The sequence below is a fragment of the Aphelocoma coerulescens genome, chromosome 2, assembly GCF_041296385.1.
Source record: "Aphelocoma coerulescens isolate FSJ_1873_10779 chromosome 2, UR_Acoe_1.0, whole genome shotgun sequence".
NCBI lineage: Eukaryota > Metazoa > Chordata > Aves > Passeriformes > Corvidae > Aphelocoma > Aphelocoma coerulescens.
In genome coordinates, this window is record NC_091015.1 from 167678814 (window position 1) to 167693343 (window position 14530).

The 14530-nt window shown below is 50.1% G+C and overlaps 1 protein-coding gene across 1 annotated transcript in view; it reads left to right on the top strand.

The window, feature by feature from the left end:
* ARHGAP39 (Rho GTPase activating protein 39) overlaps positions 1-14530 on the top strand; it is a 103979-nt gene that overhangs the window by 52101 nt on the left and 37348 nt on the right. The window contains exon 2 of the mRNA XM_069005616.1: positions 13374-13805. Within this exon, the coding sequence (XP_068861717.1) occupies positions 13374-13805 (432 nt within the window). The remainder of the gene's footprint in view (positions 1-13373; positions 13806-14530) is intronic.

The window sequence follows — 14530 nt, forward strand, 5'->3', positions numbered from 1 at the left end:
GGGTGCTCCAAGTGTGGTTTAACAGCGGCACAAAATCATGGAATGGTTTGGGTGGGAAGGGACCTTAAAGATCACAGAATCCCATGGGCAGGGAAAACTTCCCCTAGCCCAGGGTGCTCCAAGCCTCATCCAGCCTGGCCTTGGACACTTCCAGGGATCCAGGGGCAGCCACGGATCCTCTGGAAATTCCATCCCAGCCCCTCACCACCCTCACAGCCAAGAATTCCTTCCCAATATCCCAAATTCCTGATCAGTTTAAACCATTCCCTGTGTCCTGCCCCTCCATCCCTTGTCCCAAGTCCCTCTCCAGCTCTCCTGGAGCCCCTTTAGGCACTGGAAGGGGCTCTGAGCTCTCCCTGGATCCTTCCCATCTCCAGGCTGGACATTCCCAGCTCTCCCAGCCTCTTTCCAGCCCTTGGAGCATCTCCGTGGCCTCCTCTGGACTTGCTCCAGCAGCTTCACGTCTTTCTGCTGTTGGACCTCAGAGCTGGATGCAGAATTCCAGGTGGGATCTCACCTGAGCAGGGCAGAGGGGGAGAATTCCCCCTTCTCCTGCTTCCTACAGCTCCAGCGGGAAGGTGCGGATGAATATATCTCCTGGATGGGGGAGAAGGTTTGGGAGAAGGGCAAAGATGGGGAACATCCTGCTTTTCCACCTCCCTTTCCCTCTGCCTGTGGAATGACAGATTCCACACCAACTGTGCCGAGCCCTCGGATCCCGCGCCCGGGCACGAGTCACGCTGTCGGAGTGATTTATATCCACGGAACATATGGCCCGGTTTCCGTGCGGATAACAAACGTTCCCTCCGTTTTCCCTCTGCTTTTCATCCCTGCTCATGTTCGGAGGAACAATCCAGGCTTTTTTTTTGGTGCTTCACCCCTGGATTTGGGAGCGGAACAGGGAGTAGGGAAGCAGCGCAAACTCCGACAACCAAACAGATCCCATAATTTTCCTCCTACAAAGGACTGAGGGATTTTGTGGCTCCTCTCGGCAGTGGGGGGGGAAGGTTCTTTTCCCAAATGGGATTTGCTGTCTGGAGCGCCCGTCTTGGAGCTTGGAAGCACTCGATGTTTTCCAGCCTTATCTCCCAGTCCTAAAAATATCCTGGCGGCGCTGTCGGGAAGAGGGGGGGAGAGCTGCTTCCGTATTTTTCTCCCTATCGGAGCAGGACCGGGAGGTTATCGGATATTTAGGAGGTGACCTCGGGAAGGTCATCTCATCTTACACCTTCTAATTGCTCCCATCATCCCAGGGACGGTTTTTTTCAGGGATCGAATTCCACAGGGTGACGGCAACGGTTAAACGGAGTTGACATCCTGGGAACAAGGATTCCTTGTTTTCATCCCAGGGGCTTGGCGTGACTCATCCCAAATCCTCATCCCTCCTCCTCCTCCTCCTCCTGGATTCCTCCCTCATCCCGATCCCAGCCGTGGTGGGGAATCAAATAACGACAGGTGGCCTCGGAATCACCTGCTCGCCGGCAGCTGCCGCTTCCCGAGGACAAGGGAAAACCATTCCAAAGCCCCAGCTCGGGATTTCCAAGGAATTCGACCCCCGGAGGAGCCGTGCCAATGTTTGCTGTGGCTCTGGCAAAGGAGGGAGGAGGAGGAATGTTTTTCTCTCCGGGTCAGATTTGCTGCTCGTAGTTCTCTGCTGTTTTTCCGACCTCATTCCATGGATGTTTTGGAGTTCAAAAAGCACGGGATGTGCTCTGAGCTTCGTTTTCCTCCGCTTGGGGTTGGGCTTAGCAAGGAAAACAACTTTTTTCCAACTTTTTCCTCAGTGCTGCTTTTCCCTTAGGTTTGTTGTGGGTTAGTCCTTGTTTTCTGCCGTTATCAAATATTCCCTTTTTCCTCCCGGTGATGTTTATCCTGGGAAATCTCGGGAAAGGCAGACTTAGAACTGGGATTTAAAGTTATTCCATTCTGGAATTTAAATTTAAGGATGTGTGTTCAGATCTTATTTTCCCTATGTTAAATCCATAAAATATCCACTTCCCATGCTCCGATACCACTTGAATTCCCAAAAAAAGGTGGATTTTTACTGCTTTGTTGGAATTTTTGTCCTTTTCCTGCTGTTTTCCAACCTCTGTGACACTGGGGATCCCACTTCTACAATCCTCATCCACGCTTGGGTTTTTCCTCCATCCAGGCTCCACCTTTTTAAGTTTAAAGCTTTAAATTGAATCTTTTTCCCCTCAGGATTAGGATGAATTGAAATTTATGGAAATGAGGGTTTCCCAAAGGAGTTAAAAAACGGGAGTTTAAGGAAAGGGTGTTTTGGACATGTGGTGAGGAGGGTCGGGATTCAGCAGCTGCGACCGGAATTTTTCCCTGCTCCGCTCCGTCTCTGCCTCCCCACAGCTGCCACTGACCCAAAAAGCCAAACTTGGCTTTTTTTCCCCCCTTAAAAACCCCCATCCATAGGGGAAAATCAGGGATATCAGTCAGAGAATCATGGAATGGTTTGGGTGGAAAGGGAAAATCCCATCCACTCCCCCCGGACACCTTCCCCTACCCCAGGTTGCTCCAACCTGGACTTGGACACTTCCAGGGATGGAGCAGCCACAGCTTCTCTGGGAATTCCATCCCAGGGCCTCGCCACCCTCACAGCCAAGAATTCCTTCCCACTATCCCATTTTTCCCTGCCCTCTGGAATGGGAAGCCATTCCGGAGGCTGTATCCTGGTGATCCAGGGGAAACGGGGTAAAAATTGGGAATTAAATAAAAACCCAGTTTCACTGAGCTGGGGTGATCCCTGCACAAATCCCTCTCACAAGGCAGCAGCAAAACCACCAGGAATTTTGGGATAAGGAACATCCTTTCCAGTATTTTTATGGACTTTTCCGGGTGGGAGTTTTTGTGGTGTTTGATTTTGAGCTTCTGGCGTTTTTCTTTACAAGGAATACAAAGTGGAGACACCTGAGATTGGCAGAATTCCTTTTCCTGCAGGAATTTTTGGGGCGGGGGGGGGGGGGAACTTTCTTCTCTCGATTCTCATCACTCCAGGTTTTTCTCGGATTGCTCCAGGTTGTTGCTTGTTCCTGGGTTTTTGGCTTAGGGTTCAAAGCATTCCTCTGGATATTCCCTACTTCCAAAGAGCTTATTCGCGTTAATAACCCATTAATCATCTTTTCCTCTGAAGATTCCGATTGGAAAAGCAAAATAAGATTAATTTGTTGCAGATTTTTAGGAAGTCTTTGAGTCAGTGTTGGCAAGTCCCACTCGGATAATCTTCACTCGGATTTCTGGAAACTTCAGGGCTGAAAATTTGGGATTTGGGAGCAAATTAGAGCTGATTTGAGGAGTGGAATTTCATGGAATGCCACCATCCAAAATGATCCATCCTCAAGGTGGGAATCATCTGCTCCAGCTTCACCCAACCCCCACCTCGGAGGTTGGAAAACCAGCTCTTCCCATCCCAAAACTACCCCGTAAACCCTGGGAATTCTTCTCCAGGAGGACAAGTCAATGGAAGGTGTCCTCCTGGTTGGAAAGGCAGAATTTGGATCTGTTGGTTTGGATCTGGTTTGATGGAAACCCGTGAGGGCTTAGGACTTTATAAAAAATCATGGATAATGGATCACAAAGTTCTCCTGGGACCACGGATTTTCTGGGGGATCTCGAGTTCAGGAAGTTTCTTATCGATTAAAACACTCTGAGGTTTTTTTGGGAATGCTGTCCCAAAACCCTGGAGATGTTGGATGGGTATCCTGCACCCCCCAGCCCCTTCCCTGGGATCTCCACCTCCTCTTTCCCTCCCTATCCCATTCCATGGTGCCCTCCAGCTCCTCTCCCAGCATTCTGGGATGATAAACGACTCTTCCAGCTCCAGCCTGGTCCTGCAGCCTCTCTCACCCCTCGGCAAAAAGAATTTCCATCCTTCTGTCCTCACTCACCCTCTTCCCTTTAAATCCAAACTTTTCCAGGGCTGATATCCCCAAGCCCTTGACCTCTCCGAGGTTTAATAAGGCAAGAGGCTAAAAAGTGATTAATTGGTGTCGGGAGAGATATCGGATCACAAAAGCCTCTGGATAAAATTCCGGAGCTCCTTTGAGAGGCTTGAGGTCGAATCCCGGCAAATTCGCTGCTTTCATGTGGATCCTCGATTCATCCCGGGCTGTTTGTGTTATCAGCTCTCTGGCAGCTTCCTAGATTCCTTTTTTTTTCCTCGGAGTTTAAGGGAGATAACGCGCAGCTGACGCCAGCACTGTGAAGTTTGGATTGGGAGCGTCGGAAAGTGGCCAAACGTGCTCCGATAAGACGGGAAAAAATCCATCCTTTCCTCTTTCTGAAGCTGCTCTTTGAAGCCTCCAGGGGTTTTTTGGGAGTCTTATCCCTGTGTCCTCCAGGTCAGAAGGAACGGGACGATGCCAAAGGCATGGATGCCAAGTGGGATATTGGGAGATAGAGGGGTAGGAATGTTTTTCATGGCTTCGTTCCATTCTCCACAGCAAAAATTCCTCCAAAAAAGGGGAAAACCACTCCGGGCAGAGCAGGGTGATCCTTGCCTGCTCCTGGGGATTTCCTAACCTTGGAATATCCCATTTAAAAGCTCTTGTCCTCCTTGAACTCGTCTAATTCTCCTTTGAACCTATTTATGGGATTTGGCTGCGTTGCCGAATTCCACGGCTTAATTAGGAGCTATGGAAAGTCATTTCCTGGAGTTGTCTTTTAAACTCTGTAGCAACCAATTAAAGGGGGGAAAAAAGTGTGGAGTCATTCCCGGCTCCTCTGCTCCGCAGTGCTTTTTAGGAATAATGGGAAAATTGGGTTTTCACACCTCTGAAATTGTCATTGGTTGTTTTTAAGGCTCCTTTGGGAATTCTTTCCTGGGAGGGTGGGATTTGTGGAACTTCCCAGAGAAGTTGTGGATGCCCCATCCCTGGAAGTGTCCTAGGGCAGGTTGGACAGGGATTGGAGCAAGCTGGGATAGTGGAAGGTGTCCCTGCCTGTGGAATGGGGTTGGAATGAGATGGTCTTGAAGGTCCCTTCCAACCCAAACCATTCCATGATTTGTGGGGATCAATCTCATCCCAAATCTCAGGGATTTTGATTCCCAGTGGAAATGGAGGCATGGCAGCAGGGATGGGATTTTGGATTTCATGGAACATCACGATTTGGGAGCCTTCGGATGGTGCTTGATCCAACACTGGGGAACATCAGATTCCCTCTTGGATTCCATCTCCTGATTCCCCGGCGGAATCAGCTGATGGCGGCACATGGAAATGCTCATTTTCCATGGATTTCCTCACAGGGAAGATGTAATTCCATGAATTCCATTTGTAGCCACCCTCTGTTGCTTGAGCACCTTTGCAAAAGAACCAAAGCTCAAGCGAGGCCTCTGCAATTCCCAGATCCGTCGGAATATCAATATTTAAAAGCCAGATATTTATCCAGATATTTATTCCTTCGGGAAGCAGCTGGCAAGAGCTGCAATTCCAAGCTGGCAGAGAAATCCGGGAGGTTCATCCCTATGCAAAAAATTCCTCCTCCTCGGTTTGGCTCCCAAAAGTGCTGAGGAAGAGCTTGGCTAGCCGGGAGCACACCGGGAGCTTTCCCAGAGCACATTCCAAGCCCTGGCACATCCTAAGACGCGTTATCCCGGTTTAACCGGAGCCAGGAATTACTCCGGGGGTGTCATTTGGGGTGCAAATCATTCCTGGGTTGCAAATCCCAGGGTTGTATCTCCAGCAAATCAAAGGAGGAAGTTGAGAGCTGACGCCGTCGAATCCATCGGGCCGTGTTATCCCCACATTCCACCTCTTCCAGAGCAGCTGGATGAGCAGGAATATCCCAGATTTGGATCTCTGGTGGTCTGTAGATAAATAAATGACTTCTACCAGTCATTTTTAGCTGTTAAATTCCCTCCGGACAATTAAATATCCAGTGGTTTTCCAGTCATCGCCGTCAATGGCAAAGGGAATGGTTGGGATGGTGCAGGGTGGAACAAAAGGTCTTGAGATGCCTTCAACTCCCTCCCCCTTCCCCCACGGAGCAGGAAAAAGACCCTCAAAGTCCTTGGAATGGTGGTGGAAAGAGAAAGGATCTGCTCATGTCAAGGTTGGGAATTTGAAACGAAAAATGGGGAGATTCAGTTGGATATTGGGAAGGAATTTGGTTACGGTGACGGTTGGTGAGGTCCTGGAATGGAATTCCCAGAAAAGCTGTGGCTGCCTCATCTCTGGAAGTGTCCAAGGCCAGGTTGGAGCAACCTGGGATAGGGGAAGGTGTCACTACCCACATCCAGATGGGCTTTAAGGTCCCTTCCAACCCAAACCATTCCATGGATCCCTGAAACTCAATGGTTCAATGGTGTTAAACTGGGAATCATCATTCCCAGGCTTCTCCCATCATTCCCATCTTTTCCCAGACGAGTGGCTTGGGCTCCCCGGTTCTCCCTCATTTCTTCCAGTCCCTGAATTCAGCTACCAAAGGATGTGAAGAAAAAGAATTCCAGGCTTCCATTTCTTCCTAGAATGCCTCTTTCGTTCACTTTATTCCCAGAAAAAAAAGCTGGAAGTGACAACCTTGGGGGCACGAGTTTCATCTTCTCCTTCATGTCTTTCCAAGGCTTTGGTCACTCTGAATTTGGATCCCAAAATATATTCTGGAGCAGGAATTTTTCAGACTGCCAGAGGGCAGCGTTAGGTGGGATATCGGGAAGGAATTCTGCCCTGCGAGGGTGGTGAGACCCTGGAATGGAATTCCCAGAGAACCTGGGGCTGCCCCAAGGGGATGGAGCAGCTCTAATTAAGGTGATTTTCCCTTAATTAACGATGCCCCTTCTCTTTTCAAGCACCTTGACATCTCCATCCTTGGAATTTCTCCCATCTCTGCATTCCCAGCACAGACCCAGAGCTGGATCAGCTCCCAGATTTCCACCCAGTCCTTTATGGATTTATTTCATGGCTCAGGGATCGATCCAACGCCTGTTCCCGGGGTCGCCAGCTGGAAAACTGCTGAGCAAGGCAGGGACAAAGCTCTTCATCATCATCAACATCCAGAGGACGGGGTTTTTTTGTTGGATCAGCCTTTGGAAAAGCTTTTCCCGACCAAAAAAACCTCCTTGTGTTGATGTTTTGGAGGAACTGGCCACAATTTGTGGGATAAGGGTTTTTTTTCGGATTTTTCATGGTAATAAGGTCATTAGAGTCTTGTGGGATCGTGGAAACATCAAATGGGCTGGGTTGGGAAGGACTTTGAAAGGTCATCGAGTCCAACCTTCCACGGAACCAGGTTGCTCCAATCCCTGTCCAACCTGGATCATGTTGGGATTTAAGCTGGGTTTTAAGGAGCTGGAATTTGTGTCATTGAGGTTAATTCGGCCTCCGAGCCACGGTTTTAAGGAGCTGGAATTTGTGTCATTGAGGTTAATTCGGCCTCCGAGCCACTTGGCAAAGTTAGGACTTGACCCCTCCCCCGGTGTCACCTCGGTGTCACTCGTGGCACCTGGATTAACGCCATGAGCCAGCCTGGATTAGGATGAGCTTCAATTTCCGAGCGTTCCACACCTCAAATGATTCGGAGTTTATTGATCGCTGCAGTCCAAGGGGAAAAATGGCTGAGTGAACGTTTTTTGGGATCAGAGAGAAGTGGGATCAGATTTCCACATCGATTCCTGGGATTTTGGTTGGAAAGGAACAGCTCCAAGCAAAGAACTGAGGGGAAGAAGTTGGAGGAGCTGTTTTAAATTCCTGAACCCTCCAAAAAGAGGGAAATTAAGTCCAAGCAGGATCAGCTTTGCCCAGAGCTGAGGCTTCAGGTTATCGGAGGAACAGGGATGAGGGGGAATGGTTTGGAATTAAAAATGGAGAGGTTTAGTTTGAAATTGGAGAAGGAATTCTTCCCTGGGAGGGTGGTTAGGAGGTGGAATGGAATTCCTGGAGAAGCTGTGGCTGCCCCTGGATCCCTGGAAGTGTCCAAGGCCAGGCTGGACAGGGCTTGGAGCAACCTGGGATGGTGGAAGGTGTCCCTGCTCATGGAACGGGATGATCTTTAAGGCCACTTCCAAACCATTCCAGGATTCCATAATCCTCCCAACCATCCCATAATATTCCTGCTGACGTCTCCTCTTCACCCCGGCCGCCCTTGAACCTTCCCCTGACATTGCCCGGGGAGTCACATCCCTGCTCTGTCAAAGCAGCACCGCGTTAACACCCGGATCCGACGGCTCCTGTCTCCCGGAGCTGGATTTTTCCCTCTTTTTCTTTAGGAAAGGAATGAGCAGAAACAACGGCTTCGCTTTGATAGGGAATTTATTTTTCCCTGAGGTGGCTTTAGGGTTCACTCTCCGCCTTGTCAGCACTTTTCCATTACTGGAATTGTTGTGGATTCATGTCAGGATGGAGCAGAGGGCTTGGATTTTTCCCGCTCTCCTGGAATAGCTGTTTCCAGCTGGGAATGCAGCACTGCAGGAGTCCCGTGCTGGAGTCTTTTCCAGATCCTTACAAACTGCACAGCTCCCGGTGTTTATGTTGTTATGGATCCAGGCCAGGAGCTGCCAGAGCATCCACCTGAACTCTGATTTTGCCTGACATTTCCCTCCTGTCCTGAGGGACTGGTAAAAAATGGGAAATTACCTGGCTGGGTGTGGTCACATCCCAGAAATTCCCAGTGTTCTGTGGTGTGGGAAGCAGGAAAGGGGGAATTCTGCCCCTCTGCCCCACTCAGGTGAGAGCCCAGCTGGAATTCTGCCTCCAGCTCTGGAGTCCAACAGCAGAAGGACGTGGAGCTGCTGGAGCGAGTCCAGAGGAGGCCATGGAGATGCTGCAAGGGCTGGAGCCCCTCTGCTCTGGAGCCAGGCTGGGAGAGCTGGGAATGTCCAGCCTGGAGAAGAGAAGGATCCAGGGAGGCCTCAGAGCCCCTTCCAGTGCCTAAAGGGGCTCCAGGAGAGCTGGAGAGGGACTTGGGACAAGGGATGGAGGGACAGGACACAGGGAATGGCTTCCCACTGCCAGAGGGCAGGGATAGATGGGATATTGGGAAGGAATTCTTGGCTGTGAGGGTGGTGAGGGGCTGGAATGGAATTCCCAGAGAAGCTGTGGCTGCCGCATCCCTGAAAGTGTCCCAGGCCAGTTTGGAGCAACCTGGGATAGTGGGAGGTGTCCCTGCCCATGGAATGGGATGACCCTCAAAGGTTCCTTCCCACCCAAACCATTCCATGTTTTTCCATGATCATCACCAGTGGTGTGGTGGACAGAGGACACCTGGAGTCAAGCTACCACAGAGTTGCCTTGGAATTTTGGGGAAAGAACACTCAATTTCCCAAAATCCCACAGCGAGGGATGGGACCACAGCGATTCCATGGCTCGGCTTTTCCGGAGCAAACAGTGAAGCCATCAGAGCTGTTTTCCCGTTCTTCATGGACTGGCTGAGGATCCACCCCTCACCCAGCCCTCATTCCATGATTTTTTTTCCCATTTAACTCCCCAGCTGCACCCTGAGCAGGTGACTCCTCCTCAGTGGGAAAAGCTGGAGTATTTTTCCTTAACTTTATCCCACTCTGAGCTTTTCCAGCAGCTCCAGCTGCTCCTTTGGGTGCCTGCCCTGATTTTTTTCCCGCTGCATCCATCACGAACGGCCAAGAACAATTCCACCTTTCAGGTTAATAATGTGCTTCCCTAAAAATGGAATTACCGGTGCAGAAAAACGCCCCAGCTCCCAAAGACTTTGATATTCCCTGGTTTATTGCTGATGCTCAGGGATTCGGTTCTGCCTTCGTCAGCCCGGGTTTTCCAAGGTCTGGCATTAAGGAATTGTGTTTTTTTCCAGAGGCTAAAATAATATTTTAAGTTAAATATTCCTGAAAAATCAGTAATAAATAAAATAAAGGGTGTAATAAGTAAAGTAATAATAATAATAATAATGAAGTGGATAATAAATAATGGGGATAATGAATAAAATAAAGGGTGTAATCATTAATGTTAATTAATAATAAAATAACAGGCAGGGGTTGGAACAGATGAGCTCCTTTCACCCCAACTCATTTAATAATTCCATTATTAATTTAAATTTTTATGAAATTTGGAGGGGTTTTAATTAATTTTAAGCATGGAAATAAGATTGGAAATAAGATGGGAATCAAGATGGGAATCATTGGTTTTGGGGGACTGGGCTCTAATGGGGGGATTTGGGTTCTTGGACATGTTTGGTTCTTGGATCTCTTGGATATTTTGGTTTGGGAATCCAAAGGGATCACCTGGGAGTGGGAGATTTGGGGAGCAGAGCACCCCAAGTGCTGTGCAGCTGCTTCCAAGGTCTCCAAAACTTCGCCGAGAACTGGGAATTTGAATTGCCTCATAAAAAACAGGGAACGCTTTAGGTTGGAAGAGACCTTCAAGATCATCCCATTGCCTTTCCTGAACACGCCCCAGCCCCTCAATATCCTGGGAATTCCAAACCTTCCCTGGGCTGGGATAAACCAGGTGCCATTGGCCACCTTGGCCGGTTCTTTGGCCAATCCCATTGATGATCCAATTCTCCAAAGCTGGAAGTGGCTTCCAGTTGCAGTTCCGTGCTGGATTGGGTCCGAGTTTTGCAGAATGAGTCAAGCCGTGATTTAGGATAGACTCTTCTCCAACTGCTTTTAGTCTTTGTTCTGCAGGGAAAAGCTTAATTATGGATTTTCCTCTTTTCCCAGAGGAGTTGGACACATTTTCATCCTTTAGGGGGTTTCGAGCGGATCTGGGAACCCACAACCCGAAAATCCCACTCTTTTCTCGATCCTGAGGTTTAAATCCAGTTGGAAAATTAGCTGGATCAGCTGAGGGCTCAGGGCCAGGCTGACACCTGGGACCCCTCTCCAGGGACTATTTTTCTTGCAAATTGGGCATTTCTGAAGAGCCTCCAGGGATTCATTCCCAGGAAAAGGTGTCAGGATGCAATCCATGTGATTCATCATTGTCTGATTCCCTGGATGTGTCAGGTTTAAGTGGCACCTTCCTTGATAAGCCTCGCTTAGCTTTTTATTCCTTCTTATCTATTTCTAGACATTCCTTAAAAGCCTTGTAAATGCAGACAAGGATAAATCCCAAATAACTTTATTTAATTCCTTCAATTTTTTTACATAAACCCTCGCAAAAAAACCCTGAGGAATTTGAATAAAGAAGTGGATCCCGGAATGTCTCAGGTGTCCTCTGGATGATCCAGAGGCGACAAGTGAAGTGTCTGGGGTAATCTGAAAAATCAGTGGAATTCTCTGTTCCTTGGGGTTACGGCTTCTTTTAATCCCGTTTGGAATTTCTAAGCTCCCGTTGCTGCTGGATGATCCCAAAAACCTCTTTTGTGGTGGTTCTGAGTAACATGGGTCAGGGCAATTCCAGGAAAACATGAATGGGGGGAAAGGATGGAGAGCAGCGCTGGGGAGATGGAATTGGGGGTGTTGGTGGGTGAGAAGCTTCACATGACCATGTCCATGTGCTCTGGTCCTGGAAATTCCACATATCCCAGGCTCATCCCACAGTGTGGGAAGCAAGAAAGGTGGGAATTTTGCCCCTCAGCCCCACTTAGGTGAGAGCCCAGCTGGAATTCTGCTTCCAGCTCTGAGGTCCAACAGCAGAAGGACGTGGAGCTGCTGGAGCAGATCCAGAGGAAGCCATGGAGATGCTCCAAGGGCTGAAGCTCCTCTGCTCTGGAGCTGCCAGGCTGGGAGAGCTGGGAATGTCCAGCCTGGAGAAGGGAAGGCCCCAGGGAGACCTCAGAGCCCCTTCCAGTGCCTAAAGGGGCTCCAGGAGAGCTGGAGAGGGACTTGGGACAAGGGACGAAGTGAGAGGACACAGGGAATGGCTTCCCACTGCCAGAGGGCAGGATTGGATGGGATATTGGGAAGGAATTCTTGGCTGTGAGAGTGGAGAGGGGCTGGAATGGAATTCCCAGAGAAGCTGTGGTTGCCCCATCCCTGGAAGTGTCCCAGGCCAGCTTGGAAGGGGCTTGGAGCACCCTGGGATAGGGGAAGTTGTCCCTGCCCATGGGACTATTCCACTCAATTCCATTCCATGATTCCCTCCTATTCCATTCCATTCCATTCCATTCCATTCCATTCCATTCCATTCCATTCCATTCCATTCCATTCCATTCCATTTCTTCCCATGGAGCCCAGGACATGGTTGGGCCTGTTCCATCCTCACCATCTCCATCCCCACCACCATCAAGTTTCGGTGTTGGTGCCACCCGTGGTTGCCACCCAGCCCAGGTGTTTTGGGGCCAGTGGTTTTGGGATGATGCCGGATGTGGGTCCCACAGAGCTGACGTTTTTTCCCAGTGTTGAAATCAGGACAGAGGGAAGGAGCTTTGGGATCTGTGCCGGGGAGCAGCGCTGCTCCAGCTGGACTGGGGGAGGTCGAATCCATCATTTTGGAGTTTTTTTGGGAAATGCTGCCGGTTTTGGTGGTCTGGGCGGCAGCGCCGGGCTGCGGGGTGGTAGTGCAAAAGAAGTTCATCTCCAGGTTGGTGATTCCAGTCCACCCAGTCCTTCCCATTCCCTCACGGAATGTGCTTTGATCCCCGGGTCTGGACCCTCAGGGGGGTTCAGCTGTGGAGGGCTCAGGGTGGAAGCCACAATTCCGGGTGGACATTGAGGGGCTCCAAGCCGGGCGTGTGCTTTGCAGACTTGCTGGATTTTCCCTGGGAGCCAAAAATCAGGGATTGGTTGGAAGCCCTTTGGGAATTCTCTGTTTTGTGTAAATAATTCTGTGGGACTCGATGGGGGTGGAAGGAAGAGTTGTGAAGTCGCTCTTCATCCCGCGCTCACTGCGAGCGCCGAGTTGCGGAACCGTTGGATAGCTGGGGTTGGAAGGGACCTTGGTTGATGCTTCCCCTCATTCCTCGTGCTTTTCCAGGCTGGAATGGGTGGAAATCATCGAGTCTTGGACCTGGGAGACTCAATGGGAGTGGAGAGAAGAGTTGTGAAGTCGCTCTTCTCCATCTTGCGCTCGTGTCAAATCGTGGAATCATGGGATGACTTGGGGTTGGGAGGGACCTTGGTTGAAGTTTCCTGTCTCTCCTTGTACTTTTCCAGGCTGGAATGGGTGGAAATCATCGAGTCTCAGACCTGGGAGACTCAATGGGGGTGAAAGGAAGAGTTGTTGCTCTTCATCCCATGCTCACTGCGAGTGCTGAGTCATGCAGCCATTGGATGGTTGGGGTTGGAAGGGATCTTGGTTGAAGTTTCCCCTCACTCCTCGTGCTTTTTCAGGCTGGAATGGGTGGGAATCATCGAGCCTCGGAGCCGAGAGACTCAGTGGTGGTGGAAGGAAGAGTCGTTGCTCTTCTCCGCCCCACGCTCACATCAAATCATGGAGTCATCAGATGGTTTGGGTGACCTTCAGAGATCACTCGGTTGACGTTTCCCTTCTCTCCTTGTCCTTTTCCAGGCTGGAATGGGTGGAAATCATCGAGCCTCGGACCCGGGAGCGCATGTACGCCAACCTCATCACGGGGGAGTGCGTGTGGGACCCCCCCGCCGGGGTGCGGATCAAACGCACCAATGAGAACCAGTGGTGGGAGCTCTTCGATCCCAACACCTCCCGCTTCTACTACTACAATGCCACCACGCAGAGGACGGTGTGGCACCGTCCCCAGAACTGCGACATCATCCCCCTGGCCAAGCTGCAGACCCTGAAGCAGAACACGGAGTCGCCGCGGGCTTCCACGGAAAACAGCCCCGGGAGGAGCAGCAATGTCAGCAGGGAAGGAAGCACCAGCTCGTCCCTGGAGCAGGAGCTGGAGGGCAACGAGAAGGTGCAGGAGCAGCGGTCGAGCCGTCAGTCCAGCCAGTATTCCGTGGTGAAGGAGGAAACGGAAAGGTAAAGGTGGGATGGGTGGGATAAAATTGGGAATTCCCAATCCTGGTGGTCTCCGGGAGAAAAGAGCAGAGCTCCTCATCCTGCAGGTCTTGGGCAAAGATATTTTATGGATCCTTCCTCCAGCTCGACTCTTCGTGGGTCTCCACCCAGTTGAATCTTCCACAAGACAAGGAGAAAGAGGGAAAAAACATCGGGAAAAGGTGTTTTTCCACCTTAGGGACAATTTAGATGTTCCCTGCAGAAAGGATCCTTCAAGGAATAATTTCTTGGCCTCTGAAATTCATTTTTAGGATTGGAAATCCGGGTTTAGAGCCCAGTGTGGTTTTAAATGATTTCCCTGGATAAGATCTCCCTAAGGAGTTGGGATGATTCATGCCACAGCCACAGGCCTGGGGAGCTCCTGGCAGGGATAATTTTCCTTTCAGGAAGGAGAAGGGAGTCAGTACTCAATTCCCAAGGTCCACGGACAATGTTTGGAGACGTTTGTGTTGCTGCTCTGTCATTGTTTCATCTTTTATGAGTTGAAAGCTGCAAATCACAGAATCATGGAATGGTTTGAGTTGGAAGGAGCCTTAAAATCCATGTTTTTCGGATGGGAACACCTCCCACTATCCCAGGTTGCTCCAACCTGACTTGGAACAATTCCAGGGATGAGGCAGCCACAGCTTTTCTGGGCAACCTGAGGCAGGTCATTAATTAATGGATTTGTCTTCTCTTAATTGATG